Below are 16,667 nucleotides of genomic sequence, written 5' to 3' on the forward strand. Positions count from 1 at the left end.
GTATTCAGACTTCAAACTTAGGTAGACAAGCTAACTGGGCAGCATGCCCCACACCTTACTTCAAACACTTGTACTTCTGTGAATAAGTAGATGACTAAGACAGGGCTAGCCCACTCTTCTCAATGCATATGGATGTGGCTCCACACACTTTAAACCAAAACTGAATAGATACTTTTGTCAATTGTATGTGCTGAGACTTCTATTAGGTAGCTAAAAGGCTACTTTATAATTGCACTCTTCTGTAGGATTAATTTTGTATTGTTTATTTCTCTAGAGAAAAAGAACCAAGAAGTGTGAATTAGAGCTCGCCGAAAGATGAGAATTCTACGGTGGCAAAGAGGAACTGAGGCAATCGGCAGGATGGGCAGACCATGTGTGCTGGGGGGGGGGTCCTGGCGAATGCACTTTTGAGCTCTAGAATATTCCAGAGATCTCTGCGCAGGCACAGATTAAACCCATTATTGTGCATTCACAGAGACCACGAAGCAGCAGCAGCACAAACTCTTTTGCCACAAGATCAAAACATAAAAACTCAAGATTCAGAACAAGATGAAGTATCAACATAAAATTGGTTCAAAAATCTGTAGGTTAGCTCTTTAAAAAAGGTATATATTCCTCTTATGCATGCATATTCTTAGCTTGTTTTATGCTCAGGTAGACATACAGAAGCATTTTCCCTATTTCCATTTACTTCCTACAAGTTATAAGGAAACTGTGCCTTAATGACAGGAATTGAGTAATACAGTGGTGCCTCAACTTATGAACGTCCCTGTTACATACAGCACTGATGTTACCTGTCTGTCATGGGTTTGGAGGGAAAGTTCCATCCTATGGGGAGTGGAAGGCGGGACATCAGGAGGAGGGGTTGTACTGTATATATATGTGGAGCGTGTGTGGAGAAGAAGGAGAAGCAGGAGAAGAGCTGAGAGAAGAAGCTTGAGTGGGAGTCTGTGTGTCAGACAGGGTACTACTGTGTGTCAGTCAGTACCAACCTGATAGGTTCAGGTGTCTGTATGGTTAGCCAGAACTGATAGGTTCAGGGTCTGTGCTTCAAGTTAAGTGTTCTGTGTGAACCTAACTCTGTGTATGTATGATTGAGACTAAGCCACGTTACTGTATCTTATTCACCTGATCATTTTATTTTCCCTGTGTGTTGTTTTAAATAAACCTTATTCTTTTATTTGTTGAAAATCCATCCCTGGTCTGTGTGACTTCTTATAGGGAATGGTTGGTGGCAGCTTAGTGAAACTGTGGCATATCCCAGTAGGTCTGGGTTTGTCACATTGATTGGTGTCCAGCGTGTGGGATACGACTGGTCCAGTTGTCCAGTGGTCCAGCAAAGCCTTGGCAAGTGTGCCCAGAGCAAGGGGGGTCTAGTCAGGGACAATCTGAGAGCACGTAGGTAATCTTCTAGGTGTACCTCACGGGGAGGTGCGCTAGTAGAAGAACGTGTAACCTCAGATTGGGGACTAGATTAGGGAGCTCTGAGGCAACCCGTTTTGGCGGGAAAAGGCTGAGGCAAAACTGTGTAGTAGCAGTGATTTAGCCTGTCTGCTGAGAGGCCTAGCAGAGGGGGGTAGACTCTGGCTCGCAACTGTTGCAAGTTAGTGCTGAAGAACAGCAGTAATCTATAGAAAGCTGGTTCTGAGGCAAAAGAAAAAAAAAAGTGGTCGCTTTATTTTGAGGCTTGACTTTTGAAAGCAGCCTGTTCTGGGGGGGGGGATTATGCCCTTGACTCGAAGCCAAATGGCAGAAATGGGTGAAGTGAAAGACCCCCAGGTTGACCAAGGTTCTGAGGATGAATTTGGCTCAGTGCAAGGTGACAGCACGGGAGAACAGAACCCAGAACTCAGAAAATTGCTCATAGCCCAACAGCATGAACTGAGGATGAGGCAATTTGAAATGGAGGAAAGATTAGAGAGAGAAAAAATGGAGGAAAGGGAAAGAGAGAAACAAAGGCAATTTGAAATAGAGAGGGAGAGAGAGAAAATTACTCTGGAAAAAGAAAGGATGGCGTTTGAGTTGAGAAAATTGGAACTGATGAATCAGAACAATAATAACAATAGGGATTCTGAGGGAGGCCAATTGTCTAAAGCTGACCTGAAGAAATTCCCTGTGTACCACAAGGGAGATTGTCCTGAAGTGTTCTTTTCCCTAGTGGAAAGAGCGTTTGTGGACTTCTCAGTAAGGGAAACTGAGAAGATGACCATCATGCGATCTTTAATCAGTGGTAGCCTGGCTGAGGTTTATTCAGAGATGCCACAGGAACTGATGAGAGATTTTGCAGAGTTTAAAAAACTGGTGTTTGCAAGACATGGGATAAATGCGGAACAGCTGAGGCAAAGATTCAGGTCCCTCACAAAGAAACCAGAGCAGACTTTTACCCAAGTGGGGGCCCAATTGGTGAGGCTGCTAGAGAAATGGCTATCTCAGGAGGGGACAGAGACCTTTCAGCAGTTTAAAGATTTGATAGCGCTGGAACAGTTCTATTCAGTCCTGCATGGGGAACTGAAATTCCAGGTGAGGGAAAGGAAACCGAAATCTGTGGCAGAAGCAGCAGAGATCGCAGATTTTATTTATCAAATAAGAAAACCCTTAGGTGCTGAGTGGAAATCTGTAGATAAACCTAAAGAAACCTACAGCAAGTACTCTCAGGGACCAGGGAAAAGCCAGCAAGGGGGAGGGGCCCATGGTGAAGGGAAGCCCTCAGACATGAAACCAAGACCTCAGATTTTGGAGGGAAAACCAAAACAAGATGAGAAAGACTCAAAATATAGCAGAAAATGTTATTTCTGTCAGGGAAAGGGCCATCTAATCTCAGAGTGTGAGAAATGAAAGCAGCTAAAAGGAATTGTGCCTCATGATTCGAGTGGAACCAAGCCAAAAGCTGTGTTCTGTGTCCAGAAAGAGCAAAGCTCCTTGTCACTGAGGGAGCCTGTTGCCATGGCTACTCAATCTGGAACAGTTACATCTGCTGATCAGGCTGAGGAAAATGGTCCTCTTGTGGAGGTCAAGCGCTGCTTGCTCGTGAGAACAGATTCTCAGTTGTTTGAAACAGCAGGGGTGGACGTAGGAATACTTGACCATCAGTATCGGGGGCTGAGGGACACTTGTTCCCAGGTGACCCTGTGCCATCCAGATATTATTCCTAGGGAATATATAATCCCAAATGAGAGCATGAAGGTGGCAGGGATTGAGGGGCAGGTGATCTCACTGCCAGTAGCGGAGGTACCTGTGAACTTTCAAGGCTGGAGGGGAGTTTGGCGGCTAGCGATTTCATCGACTCTGCCAGCAGCCGTGCTCGTGGGAAATGACCTGGCTGAACATGTGAAACGGGTGCTAGTGATTACACGCTCACAAGCCACCACGGGGACAGTTCAGGGGGGTAATGATGAGCCAGAGACGGAAGCAGAGGGGAGTTCAGAAGCTGTGGTGGAAACCTTAACCACAGACAGCCGATTTGGCCAAGAGCAAAAGGCAGACGCCACTCTCCAAAAGTGTTTTGAACAGGTGACTGACGCCCAGCTAACACCTGAAACCCCAGTGAGATTTCTAGAGAAAAAGGGGATTTTGTATAGAGAGACCCTGAGGAATATCTCAAAAGGGGGAGATGGGATCCGAAGTCAGCTAGTGGTACCTGAAAAGTATCGCCCCATGATCTTACAAAGGGGGCACTCTGACATGTTTGCTGCGCACTTAGGGGTGAACAAAACACAGCAGAGAATCACACAGAATTTTTACTGGCCTGACATAGGGAAGCAGATCAAAGAGTTCTGTAAACAATGTGATGTGTGTCAAAGGCAGGGGAATAGCCGCGACAGGACCAAAGCAAAGTTGTGCCCTTTGCCTGTGATTGACACTCCGTTCAAATGCATAGGGGTGGATATTGTGGGACCTTTGCCCAAGGCCACAAAGAGGGGGAACAGGTTCATTCTCACCATTGTGGACCATGCCACGAGGTACCCTGAAGCCATACCCTTGACTAACATCGAAACTAACACAGTGGCAGATGCCTTGGTGGGGTATATGTCCAGGATGGGATTTGCCTCAGAAATAATCACAGATTTGGGCGCATCGTTCACATCAAAGCTCATGAAACGGTTATGGCAAATCTGTGGAATTAAGCACAAGGAAACCACTGCCTATCACCCTGAAAGTAATGGGTTAACTGAGAAGTTCAATGGGACTCTAATGCGCATGATTAGGGCTTACTTGGCAGAGAATCCAAACAATTGGGACCAGAAGCTGCAATCCCTTTTGTTTGCTTATCGATCAGTGCCACAAGCCAGTACCGGGTTCAGTCCGTTTGAACTTTTATTTGGGAGAAGGGTGAAAGGGCCCCTTGATTTGATCAAACAAAATTGGGAGCAGATCACCCAGGATGACCCACAAGATGTTGTGACATACATAGACTCTTTAAGGATTGACCTAAAGAGAAACCTAGAGCTAGCAGCAGAGACCCTGCAAGCTCAAAAGGTCAGAAAGAAAGCTTGGGATGACCAGGAAGGCAGGGAGAGGCACTTTAACCCAGGGGAGGAAGTGCTTTGGCCTAGGCTCTGCAAAGAGAACAAACTGCAGCTGGGTAGCCCAGAAATAAAAGACTTGGGTCACATAGTAGGGGGAGGAGTGATAAAACCCCTAGAGGCTAAGATAGAAGCAGTTCGTGATTGGCCCAGACCCAACACCAAGAGAAAAGTCAAATCATTTCTTGGGTTGGTGGGCTACTACAGAAAGTTCATCCCGAGGTTTAGCGAGATTGCGGCTCCGCTGACCGATCTGACGAGAAGAAGGCTGATGACCGCATCCCGTGGACCAGCGACTGTGAGGAGGCGTTCCAGAGGTTGAAGCAGGCGCTCATCAACTATCCAGTGCTGCGTGCTCCAGACTTCAACCGGGAGTTCATCATCTACACCGATGCGTCTAACAGCGGGGTAGGAGCAGTTCTTTGCCAGGAGGATGAGAATGGTGACCAGCATCCAGTGTCCTACCTGAGTAGGAAACTCCAGAAAGGTGAGAGACATTTGGCAACCGTGGAAAAGGAGTGCCTGGCCATAGTCTACGCGATCCAGAAGGCCAAGCCTTACATCTGGGGAAGACATTTTATTCTGTGCACTGACCATTCACCACTGCAATGGTTAAAGACAATGAAAACCCACAATAGTAAACTTATGAGGTGGGCTTTAAACCTGCAAGACTATGACTTTGAAGTGAAGGTGGTCAGAGGGTCAGTGAACTGTGTTGCTGACGCCTTGTCAAGAAGACCTGAAGAATGAAGACGGCGAAAGAAACATGGACTATGTATATATTTTGATGACAAAAAGTCAAATGTGTCTGTTTATTAAACATGTTGGTTTGTATGAATAAAGGTAACTTGATGTATTGTTAATGGTAAATGTTTAAATGCCTAATAGAGTGTAAGTATAAGTAAGTATGGTATTGTATGTTATTATATGACTGTTTTTGTTTGTTTTGGGTCCAGGTTGTTTTTTGGTGAAAAGCACCTTAGCTTTCCCCCTACAAAACAACTTATAAAGAGGGGAGGTGTTACATACAGCACTGATGTTACCTGTCTGTCATGGGTTTGGAGGGAAAGTTCCATCCTATGGGGAGTGGAAGGCGGGACATCAGGAGGAGGGGTTGTACTGTATATATATGTGGAGCGTGTGTGGAGAAGAAGGAGAAGCAGGAGAAGAGCTGAGAGAAGAAGCTTGAGTGGGAGTCTGTGTGTCAGACAGGGTACTACTGTGTGTCAGTCAGTACCAACCTGATAGGTTCAGGTGTCTGTATGGTTAGCCAGAACTGATAGGTTCAGGGTCTGTGCTTCAAGTTAAGTGTTCTGTGTGAACCTAACTCTGTGTATGTATGATTGAGACTAAGCCACGTTACTGTATCTTATTCACCTGATCATTTTATTTTCCCTGTGTGTTGTTTTAAATAAACCTTATTCTTTTATTTGTTGAAAATCCATCCCTGGTCTGTGTGACTTCTTATAGGGAATGGTTGGTGGCAGCTTAGTGAAACTGTGGCATATCCCAGTAGGTCTGGGTTTGTCACAGTCCCTAGTTGCGAAAATTTCAAGATATGAAAAGGTCCGGCCGCAAAATATTGCTTCAACTTGCAGCCGGAGCTTCGAGTTATGGGGAAAAAACCACGGGGGAGGCAGGGAAAGCATGAAATTTGAACTTTTAGTTGACCGTTGGCCAGCAAAGAGGCTGCTTGTCTGCTACATTGCTTGCCTCAGCGGTTAGAGAGTGGATAGGGAGTGAGTCTTCAGACTGCCTGGTACTGCCTGGTACTGTACTGTACGGACTGTATTTTTTGGCTTTTTTTAATTTTTGGATTTTTGACTTTTTTTAAAAAACAGAGACTACCTATTCTGGGTGAGTACATACACTGTACAGTATTTACTGTACTTGTACAGGGTTCTTTGCAGCTTGGGGGGATAGGGCTAGGTGGGAGGGGTTATGTTTCTGTGCCCTGATGGGTCTTGCAGTGTGGATTTAAAATGTAAAAAGTACACTGTAATATTAAATTAAAATTAAATGTGAAGATTAGAGTGTAATTTAAAAATGTAAAATTTATTTATTTATTTTTGCATTCTGTGGTTCCTAGGGTTTGTGTACTGTGACCTCTCTGTTGTTTTAAAATGTGTGGTTTCAAAGTCTTTTTTTCCTTTGGGAATCTGTTTGCTAGGTTGCTGGTTGTTGATGCAGGCAGGCTGTAAAATGCAGTTTAGACGCTCTTTTTGTGATGAGGATTTCTGTGCTAGAATAATGCTTGCTGGATTCTGTGGCTTTTAGGGTTTGTGTACTGTGACCTGTCTTTTGTTTTAAAATGTATTTTTAAAATGTGGCTCCAAGGTCTGTCTCTTTTAAAATAAATTCTCCCCCTAGTGGTAGAGTATGGATTAACCACCTTTGTATTAGTTCCTATGGGAACTAATGCTTCGACATAAGAACGATGCGTCTAGATAAGAATGAAAAACAGCCAGAACGGATTAAATGGTTTTCAATGCATTCCTATAGGAAATGGTGATTCAACTTACAGACATTTTGAGGTATGGCCACCGTTCCAATACAGTGGTGCCTCGCTTAACAGCGATAATCCATTCCAGGAAAATCGCCATTAAGCTTAAACATCATAAAGCAAAAATAAAAAGCCCATTGAAACACATTGAAAACCTTTCAATGCGTTCCAATTGGCTTAAAACTCACTGTCCAGCGAAGATCCTCCATACGGCGGCCATTTTCACTGCCTGTATAGTGAGGAATCCGTCCCTAAACACAGCGGGGAGCCATTTTATTTACCCAGTGGCCATTTTGAAACTGCCGATCAGCTGTTTAAAAAACATCGTTTTGCGAAGAATCGGTTCCCGAAGCAGGGAACCGATCATCGCAAAGCAAAATTCCCCCATTTAGACCATCATTTGCAATCGCAATTGCGATTGCAAAAAGATTGTCATAAAGCAGATTCGTCGTAATGCGGGACAATCGTAAAGCGAGGCACCACTGTCCAGATTAATTTCATAAGTTGAGTCTCCACTGTACAGGTATCAAGGGAACCCAAATACAAATGGTAATGAAACTATGAAATGCAATTCTCCTGACATTATCAGGCTTCCAGGTTAACTCTTTGGATAGGAAATCTCTATTCAGCTATGTGAAAGCTACTTTACAGTTTTTAGAGTGAGACAAAGGTGAGAGTGTTATAAAGCAATAATAATTCCTTTCATATTAAAAAAACATGGTGCAGTACCACTACTACAGCAACACAGTCTCTGCCTGCTTTGATGTGCTGTGGCTATAATATGCAATTACTTCCACCACAGTGCAATAGATAGGGAAATAAAGATAGCAAAGCTCCTATTTAATAAGGACAAGCTAAAAATTCATGTCACAGCAAATCAGACTGTCTCTTAGGGGCCACAATGTAGAATGCCTTCTGGATTCTACACAGCAGCATGGCTCTCCAGAGAATTACAATCCATTAGCTGAATACAAGTGAAGCGTTCTCATTCTGCTTGCTATACTGGCCTGTAAACAAGAAACACTGACTTCAAATTTAAAACCTTCAGAAGAGCTAAGTCAGCACTCTACTGTATTTTCTCTTTCACAGCCAGTGGCACACATTTCACAGGGGCAAAGGGTCACATATTGTTACCAGGACTAAATAACAATTTACATAGTGCCACAAGGAAATGAGTTTTCAACTCCAAATAGAAAATGTTTATTGCTATCTCTTACATCTTGATCTGACAATAGCTGCAGCTCTAGAAATTTCACTTCTGTCTTGGGAGCCTGCCAGACAACTCACTGAGTTGGAACACCTCTCTGTGGAACCAGAGTTTGGGTGTTTGATTCCCCACTGTGCCCCATGGGAGAAGAGCCAGTCTTGGGCAAGCTGCATAATCCCAGCATGCCTTCAGAAGGGAATGGTTAACCACTTCTGAATACTCTATGCCTAAAAATCCCTGGAAAGGGATTTTTTGGAGATAATCTTGGAGATGATCAAGCACCAGCCAACCTCTGTTTTAGATTATATTTCCTTATATTACAAAAACAACCAGCTGAAACCAAACCCTTTAAAAACACGTCTGTGCCTTTCACTTAAAAGAACAGAGAAGCAGCGAGGAAGCTCCGAGTTAGTTGGGAAGGCAGAATTTTAGAACACTGTCCTACCCCAAAATATTTGGGTGTCACTCTGGAATGAATCCTGGAAAAAAAAATCTAAGCACGAAAGAGAAAGTTGCCACCAGAAATAACACTCATCCATTGATGGTTTTGTATTGCAGAGCATAAGGTGAGCCTGTTTCTATGTCTGGTTTATAGCATACTTTCAATTTTGCATGTATAAAACCAAGGCATTTATATTTTAAATTTTCATTATTTTTCCTTTCTGCCTGATTTATGAATCATTTTCATTTAGTAAAGCAGTAAATTGACTTTAATTTTGATATAAAAATAAACATTGCGTATATTTTCCTGCACCCCTTGTTCTCCTCAACAACAAGACTCTCTTCTGCTACCCTATGTGATTTCATCTAAGAAAATAAGAAACAGCGCTCATGGCTATCTGAGGTAAATCAACAAAAAATAATAAGACTTAATGGGTCCACAACCTACCAATATGTTCAACCCCTTACATATTCATCCTTCATTGCCAAGTGGGATATGCTGTGAGCATCAGTGGATGAGATCCATACATGATCTCAGCAAAACAACTGAAAGTGGTTTATAAATTTTGTTTCTTTGGCCAATCTCCTGTAGCAATTTTTGCACTTATATGGGGCTATGACGGATCTAGCTCCAGATTTTTAAAAAAATTAACAAAAAACCCACCTTCTATATCAGGGGTCATCAAGCCCCGGTCCGCAGCTCGGTGCCAGTCCGTGGGTTAGCTGGAACAGGGCCGCGGACACATATCTCCGCCCCCCCTGCATGGGGGTCATGTTGTGCTTGCTGGTGGGTGTGTGGCCTTCATGCTAACCCTTTCTCCAGCGCCCCTTGCAGGAGAGCAGGGCCCCTTCCCTGCGGGGAAGCCGCCATGGGGCAGCCAGCCTGGGAAGCGCCCCGATGCATGGCTTTGCTTCTTTGCTTGCTCCCCACTCTCCCTCCCCAGGGAGCAGCCGGCTAACAAGCAGCCGCTCTCCCTCCCCCCGCCCTTACCTGCCTGTGTCCTCCTTCATCTGCAAGAAGCCGGGACGTGGAGCTACTTGTGGGGGGGGGGGCAGCGGGGGTTACTTGTGTTGGACTGCAATTCTGATCAGCACTAGTCAGCACAGCCAATAGTGGAAATGATGGGAGTTCCAGTCCAGGAACATCTGGAGTCACATGATCCTCGTTTCTCAGATATATCACAGAATGCTAAAGGTGAACTATCGTACCTCTGCAATTCTTTCTCTATTAGGGCTTCCTACATGATTTATTTATTTTATTTATTTATTTAATTTATACCCCACCTATCTGGCCCACCGGACCACTCTAGGCGGCTTCCAAATATAAAATCAAATAATAAAACATAGACAAATACATAATAATCAAACAAAAACAGCAGTAAAAATAAAAAGGAAAAGTAAGAAAAAATCAAGAGTTGGCTGGAGGAAAGGCCTGAATAAACAGCCATGTTTTTAATTGGGTTTTAAAGGTGCCCAGCGTGGGGGCCACGCAAATCTCCGGAGGGAGATTGTTCCAGAGGCGAGGAGCCACCACCGAGAAGGCCCGGTTTCATGTCTTCTCCTTCCGGGCCTCTCTCGGCATCAGGCTCCTTAGCCTCACCTCCTGACCTGCGTGGGTGATCCGGGTAGATCTTGGTGGGAGGACGCGTTCCGCCAAATATCGAGGTCCTAAACCATTTAGGGCCTTATAAGTAAGCATTAAAACTTTGAAGTTGACACGGAAACAGATGGGCAGCCAATGCAATGCGGTCAGCGTTGGAGAGATGTGTTGATATTTTCTCACTCCTGTAAGGAGCCTGGCCGCCGCATTCTGCACCACCTGAAGTTTCCGTGTCAGCCTCAAAGGCAGCCCCACGTAGAGTGCGTTACAGTGATCTAATCTTGAGATTACGAGCGCATGCACCAAGGTAGTGAGCGCCCCCATGTCGAGATAGGGTCGCAGCCGGGCAATCCGCCAAAGATGGAAAAATGCGGTGCGGACTACCGACGCCACCTGAGTTTCCATGGTGAGCGTCGGGTCCAAATATATGCCGAGGCTATGGACCCCACTCTTCGCGGCCAAGGCGGTCCCCCCCAAATGTGAGAAAGCCACCCAAGCCACCTACCACGGGGGCACCCACCCTCAGAACTTCCGTCTTATCCAGATTCAGCCTCAGTCCGTTCTCCTGCATCCATTGCAGTACGGCCCCCAGGCAACGCTGAAGGGAAAGGACAGCATCACCTGCAGTGGGTGAAAAGGAGATGTAGAGCTGGGTGTCATCGGCATATTGATGACACGAAGCCCCACATCCTCTAATGACCCCACCCAGCGGCCTCATATAGATGTTAAACAGCATTGGGGAGATAATCGACCCCTGTGGAACCCCACAATTGAGACTCCACAGGGCCGAGACGCTGTCCCCAAGCTGAACTCTCTGGGGACGGTCCCCCAAGAAGGAATGGAGCCAGGCAAGTGCCGAGCTACCAATTCTCAACTCAGAGAGCCTCTCCAGGAGAATACCGTGGTCAACGGTATCAAAGGCCGCCGAGATGTCGAGGAGGACCAGCAGATATACTACAACTTCTCCTATAATCACTAATCACTGGCCATGTCAGAAGAGGATGGTGGCATCTATAGTCCAACAACATCTGAGTAGAAAAGCTTTGAATTCCTTCCTGTTATTCCTCTTAATAACATCACCTACCACACTAAGCTTTTTTCCTATTAGCACATTCCTCCGACCAGGATTATACTTCAAAAAAGTGACATATAAAACTTTAATCATTACCTTTAAATCTCATCTCAATTTGAATAAAATCACTAACACTTTCCAAAGCATGTTCTGTGTCCAAACTGCTCAAACTTGAAATGCAATTGAAGTGCAGGAAAATTAATACACAGAGAGTCTCAGTAATATTAACAAAATTGTGCACATCTAAAGGAGGAGGGGTTGGCATTGAGCAAGATGATACAGTACCTAATTTGCCACCATAGTGATATTCTGTGTAAGGAAATGTTCTCTATTTGTTTAATTCAATCTATTCAGTTTTAGGACAGCAGATAAACCATGTGACACCTGACAAAAATGTCCACATCTAGTACTTCACATTTAAAGCCAGTGCAACATATTTAGTCAATATGCAATGCCAGCACCAGTTAAGAACAGACCCTTCTGCTCTCAATACCCAAGTAAATTCAACTGGAAATCTTGGATTTAACCTCCTTAGTCCCACTGGAAGCCTGAAATATTCACCATCATTGAAGCATTTTAATATGGATCTTCAAGTGGCTTTCTTTCAAAAATATGCTCCTGGTGGAATTAACTCACACATTTCATACATTACAAACATGGACTCTTAAAATACCCCTTAAATTCTCACTATACAAATCAGTGCTCTCCATCATATATTACAGAGATAAGTTTAATATTCTGCAAACGTATTTGAACCTCTACAATTAAGAAAAAAAAAATTCTCAAGATTATCATTTCTATAAAACCACTTATGAAATTAACTAAACAAGTTTGACATAACATATACAGTGGTACCTCGCTAGACAATGTTAATCAGTTCCAGTGAAATCGCTGTTTAGCAAAAACATCATCTAGCAAAAAACGTTTCCCCATTGGAATGCATTTAAACCCGCTTAATGCGTTCCAATGGGGAAAATAGTTGTCATCCAGCAAAAATCGCCCATAGGGAAGCCATTTTGCGAAGCGCCGATCAGCTGTTTAAATCGCTGTCTTGCAAAGCTTTGGTCCCGAAAACACCCATTTCGCGAAGATCGGCCATAGGGAAGCCATTTTGCGGAGCCACTGATCAGCTGTAGAAATCGTCGTCTTGCGAAAAAACAGTCTGCGAAGCACAGACCAAATCATCGTCCAGCAAAATCCCTCACAGGAAAGACTGTTTTGCGAATTGCTATAGCGATCGCGAAAAGTCAATGTCTAGCGAAAAAACCGTTTTGTGGGGTAATCTTCTTGTGAGGTACCACTGTACATACTTAATTTAACCATGGCAAACTATCGATACAATTACTCCATTGTTTTGAAACAAAGAGAACTTATCTAACAACATTCTCACCCTCTTAGAATCTTTGACAAAGTAGCTCCCACTGGACCCCTGGGAGATTCTCTCTGGAAAAACTCCACATTCTATGGCTTGTTCCACTCGCTGCATGATTTCAGCAAATTCAGGATCTTCATCCATAAAGAAATTCATCTGTGCTGTACATCCAACATTTCCTGTATGTATTAAATAAGCATTTTAAATTAGGGCTGACAGTTGATGAAATGATTTTAGATAATTGATCAGTTCAAAGTGCTATTTATTGTTTACATTAAGCACATAAAGTTATCTAAGAGTCATGCAGAAAGTAAAAGTTACGACAACCTGTGACTGTAGACTCACAGCTAGACAAGCTAGAAAAGAACAAGCAATGATCAGGGAGAAAGAATGTAAGTAAATTCAGCCAGTTACAACAAAAGATCAAGTTTATTACAACTGCTTTTTGAGCTATTTATACTAGTGACAGTTGCCACTCATTGCTATTTAATATTTTATTTTTCATTCTCTGTTATGGCAGTGTGAGTTGGTATAACTCAGTGCACAGGAGTTCAAATCACTACTGCACCTGCTGGGAGAGGGGTCAGTCCCAATCACCCTGAACATGTGTGGTTGAGGAAGTTAACTAACCTGCCACCTGTGTGGCCTTCAGCAAGTTGGTAGTGATGCTATAATGCCATTAGAAGGAAGTGATTTATTTCCTATATGGGATGGTTGCTGTAAGTCACAGTTGACATGTTGGAATGTAATTATGGCAACACATCAGAACCAAATATATGAAATACGCCCCTATCGCCCCACTAATTAAAATGTCCTACCTGTATTAATTTCCCTTCAACCTTTATCTCATGAAAAGATTTTAAAGTATCTTCTTTTGCACCCTTGTTCCATTTACTCAGAAATGTCCTCTGAACGGAAAAGAATCTTCCTTTGTTTTATTTGTGTATACTGGACTGCATCCTTACTTTCACTCTGATTTTTCTTTCCTTCACTGAAAAGTAAATGCTATACTCAGACAATATGACAAAGAAAAGGCAAGCCTTACGAGGTAGTGCAACAGACTGGATCAACCCTTGTGCACTCAAGACACAACTGGACAAAAATGCAATACAGGCAAACAAGTAGGATGTGTTTGGGATGGGTGGAAGTGACTAAGAAAGATTACAAAACTTCATGGAGTCTAAAAGAAAACTCCATGTTATTCACAATTACTGACTGTGAGAGCTCAATGGAATCGCAATACTGTATGCCTGTATCTACCAGATGCTGAAAACAGAATAAAACTACAGTATTGTCTTCATACACTACTATGTGTGTAGAAGTATCTCACTATTTGAGCCTAGAAAGTTTTCTGTAATGTAGTGGCTAAAAGTCTAAGTCCAAGGCACAAATTTATGAGTGTCCAATTCACATCTCACTTATGCTGTGAGCTCACCCTGTCCCGTCTGCAATATACTGTACAAACAACACTGACCTGTATATCTGAGAAGATTCTCAATCATCCAGGTGAGGTTATCTGGAAATCGGGTCATGACAACTGGACTTCTTTCTTGTTATTTGACACATTTCGCTACTCATCCAAGTAGCTTCTTCAGTCTGAGAGTTGGTAGGAGACCCCTGATATATATTATGTATCAGATGGGATATCGCAGGGGACTCCTACCAACTCTCAGACTGAAAAAGCTATCTGGATGAGTAGCGAAATGTTTCAAACTAACAAGAAGTAAGTCCAGCTGCGGTGACTCAACTTCCAGATAACTTTGACCTGTGTAACAGCATTTCTAAGGACGGATGAAACTTTTTACATGTAGAAGAATGACAGAACAGGACACATTAGGCCTCACAAGGAGCGTTTGTTTCTGATTTATTTACAACACTTATACATCTTAGTTTACAGGCGTGCCTGTATGGGTGGCACAACATTCCCAAAGGGGGGGGGGGAATACCCGAAGCGAAAGCCTAACGTGCTTCGAAACACAGCGAGAGGCCAACCCCCCTCTTGTAGCAGCGGACTATTCAAAATCAATTTTTTTTAAAAAAAAATGGGCCTCCTCGCGTGTAAATTTGCATCCTCATGACATGAAAACAAGGCCCCCAGAGAGCGTCAGCGCGGAAGTCGCTCACCTGAAGCGGCCAGGCCCTCCCGGGTGGGGCGGCTCCTCGCTCCGGCCCCCGCGCCCAGGAGCGGCTCCGACTCCTCGTCCGACGCCTCGCCTCCCTCATGGTCCGGCTCCGGCGCCGCGGCAGACACGGGGGCCCGGCCGAGGCTGACCCTGACGGCCCCGCCGGGGGCTCCTTTCGCGGCCCTGCCGCTCACCGTCACGGACGGCGGCTCGGTCCCCAGCTGCAGCAGCTCTTCGTCGGCTTCCTCCTCAGGGCCAGGGCCAGACTCCGCCATGTGGCGGGAGGAAGGGAGGGGGGAGGGGCGTTGGGGACGATCAAACCGCCGCCCACCCCCTTCACGCGCCGGCGCCCACCCCCATAAGCGCCCGGCGAAGAACGCTCAACGGCCGCACAACTTTGCGCTGGCAATGCAAACTCGTCACTGCGCAGGCGCGGGGACGACAGGGAGGCGGTGAGGGGGAACCCCCTTCCAAAAGTGCTTACCTGAACTGAAGACCTCGCCGGCGATGCTCTTCTGGGTGGTTGAGGAATGAATGACCTGCGAGCGGGACTGTCAGTAACTCTATCGTCTTATCCTGTATCAAGGGAACTTTAACAACACATATAAAACTAAGGAATAAATAATGCTTTACAGTACTACGGTATCTTAGGAAAAAAGAAATGTCCAGTGTAAACAACTACACATTTATTTTGAACGACCTCAACATATTATTGAGAGTAAGCATCCTCTTATGATTAGGAAAATAGCACCGTCAGCTTTATTTTGTACTATAATAAATCCTTATCAATGCAATACTACTGTACAAGTATACATTCATAATTATGGTATCAGACACAATGTACGTATTAAGTTCACCACTCTTAAATAACCCCCCAAACTTCCATTTCTAATATGGCATTCCTGCTTTATAATCTTACTATTTGCGAAGGCTTTCACGGCCGGGATCTAATGGTTGTTGTGGGTTTTTCGGGCTTCTTGGCCGTGTTCTGAAAGTGGTTCTGAAACTGTTTGCTGTCCTCTGAAGATGCCAGCCACAGAGACTGGCGAAACGTTAGGAAGAACCACTTTCAGAACACGGCCAAGAAGCCCGAAAAACCCACAACAACCAATCTTACTATTATTTTCTTTTATACAAGCATGACGATAGCAAGCTGTCCACAACTTTTGCATCCTGTGGCAGCAGCTCACGTTGCTCTTGGAAAGCTTCTATATTATTTCCTATGTGATCCTTTAGCTCAAGCCACCAGGTCCCGAATATGACTTTTAGCATAATTGCTCTAGGCTGCTAGCTCTAGCAATCAGAAATGCTGGGCTGGAACTCACCTTGCCAGTTTTGAAACACGACCAACATTTTCTTTTATGCTTTTTGTATTTACTCTTGTTTTGCTCAATGTTCTGTTTTGTTTCCACTGAGATCTAGTTTAAAGTACACATGCTGTGATTGCTCTGGACATAATTAATAGCTCCTAGATTAAAAGTGCAGCCATATATATAGTAGATACTTTATACGGTGAGACTGAACAATACAGTATTTCCTCATCTGTTTGAGTATTTGCATTTACTATCATGCAATCATGATTCACTTGTGTTTTTGAATAATATACCTACTAGAATCCTAGTGGTGTTCACATAAGGTTTACATAACTTGCTTCAGTTAGTTGTTGAGGTAAGTCTTGGCCATGTGCCTCATTATTTGCCAGATTGCACAACTCTAGCATCCTGTCAATTAGTAATGCAAACCTTAGGTAAACACCAATAGAATAGAATTCCAACTATTATTTGATTTCAAATAGATTTCAAGCTAATAATTTTCATTTGCCCAAA

At 44.0% G+C, this 16,667-nt stretch overlaps 1 protein-coding gene across 1 annotated transcript in view; it reads right to left on the reverse strand.

Moving 5' to 3' along the window:
* Positions 1-15,247, reverse strand: part of PI4K2B (phosphatidylinositol 4-kinase type 2 beta) — a 36,845-nt gene extending 21,598 nt beyond the window's left edge. The window contains exons 1-2 of the mRNA XM_020780455.3: positions 14,843-15,247; positions 12,737-12,897 (exon numbers count right to left, since the gene is read on the reverse strand). Coding sequence (XP_020636114.3) covers positions 12,737-12,897; positions 14,843-15,116 — 435 coding nt within the window. The 5' untranslated portion in view covers positions 15,117-15,247. The remainder of the gene's footprint in view (positions 1-12,736; positions 12,898-14,842) is intronic.
* Between the last annotated feature and the right edge of the window lie 1,420 nt (positions 15,248-16,667).

This window comes from Pogona vitticeps, chromosome 5 (assembly GCF_051106095.1).
Source record: "Pogona vitticeps strain Pit_001003342236 chromosome 5, PviZW2.1, whole genome shotgun sequence".
Taxonomy (NCBI): domain Eukaryota; kingdom Metazoa; phylum Chordata; class Lepidosauria; order Squamata; family Agamidae; genus Pogona; species Pogona vitticeps.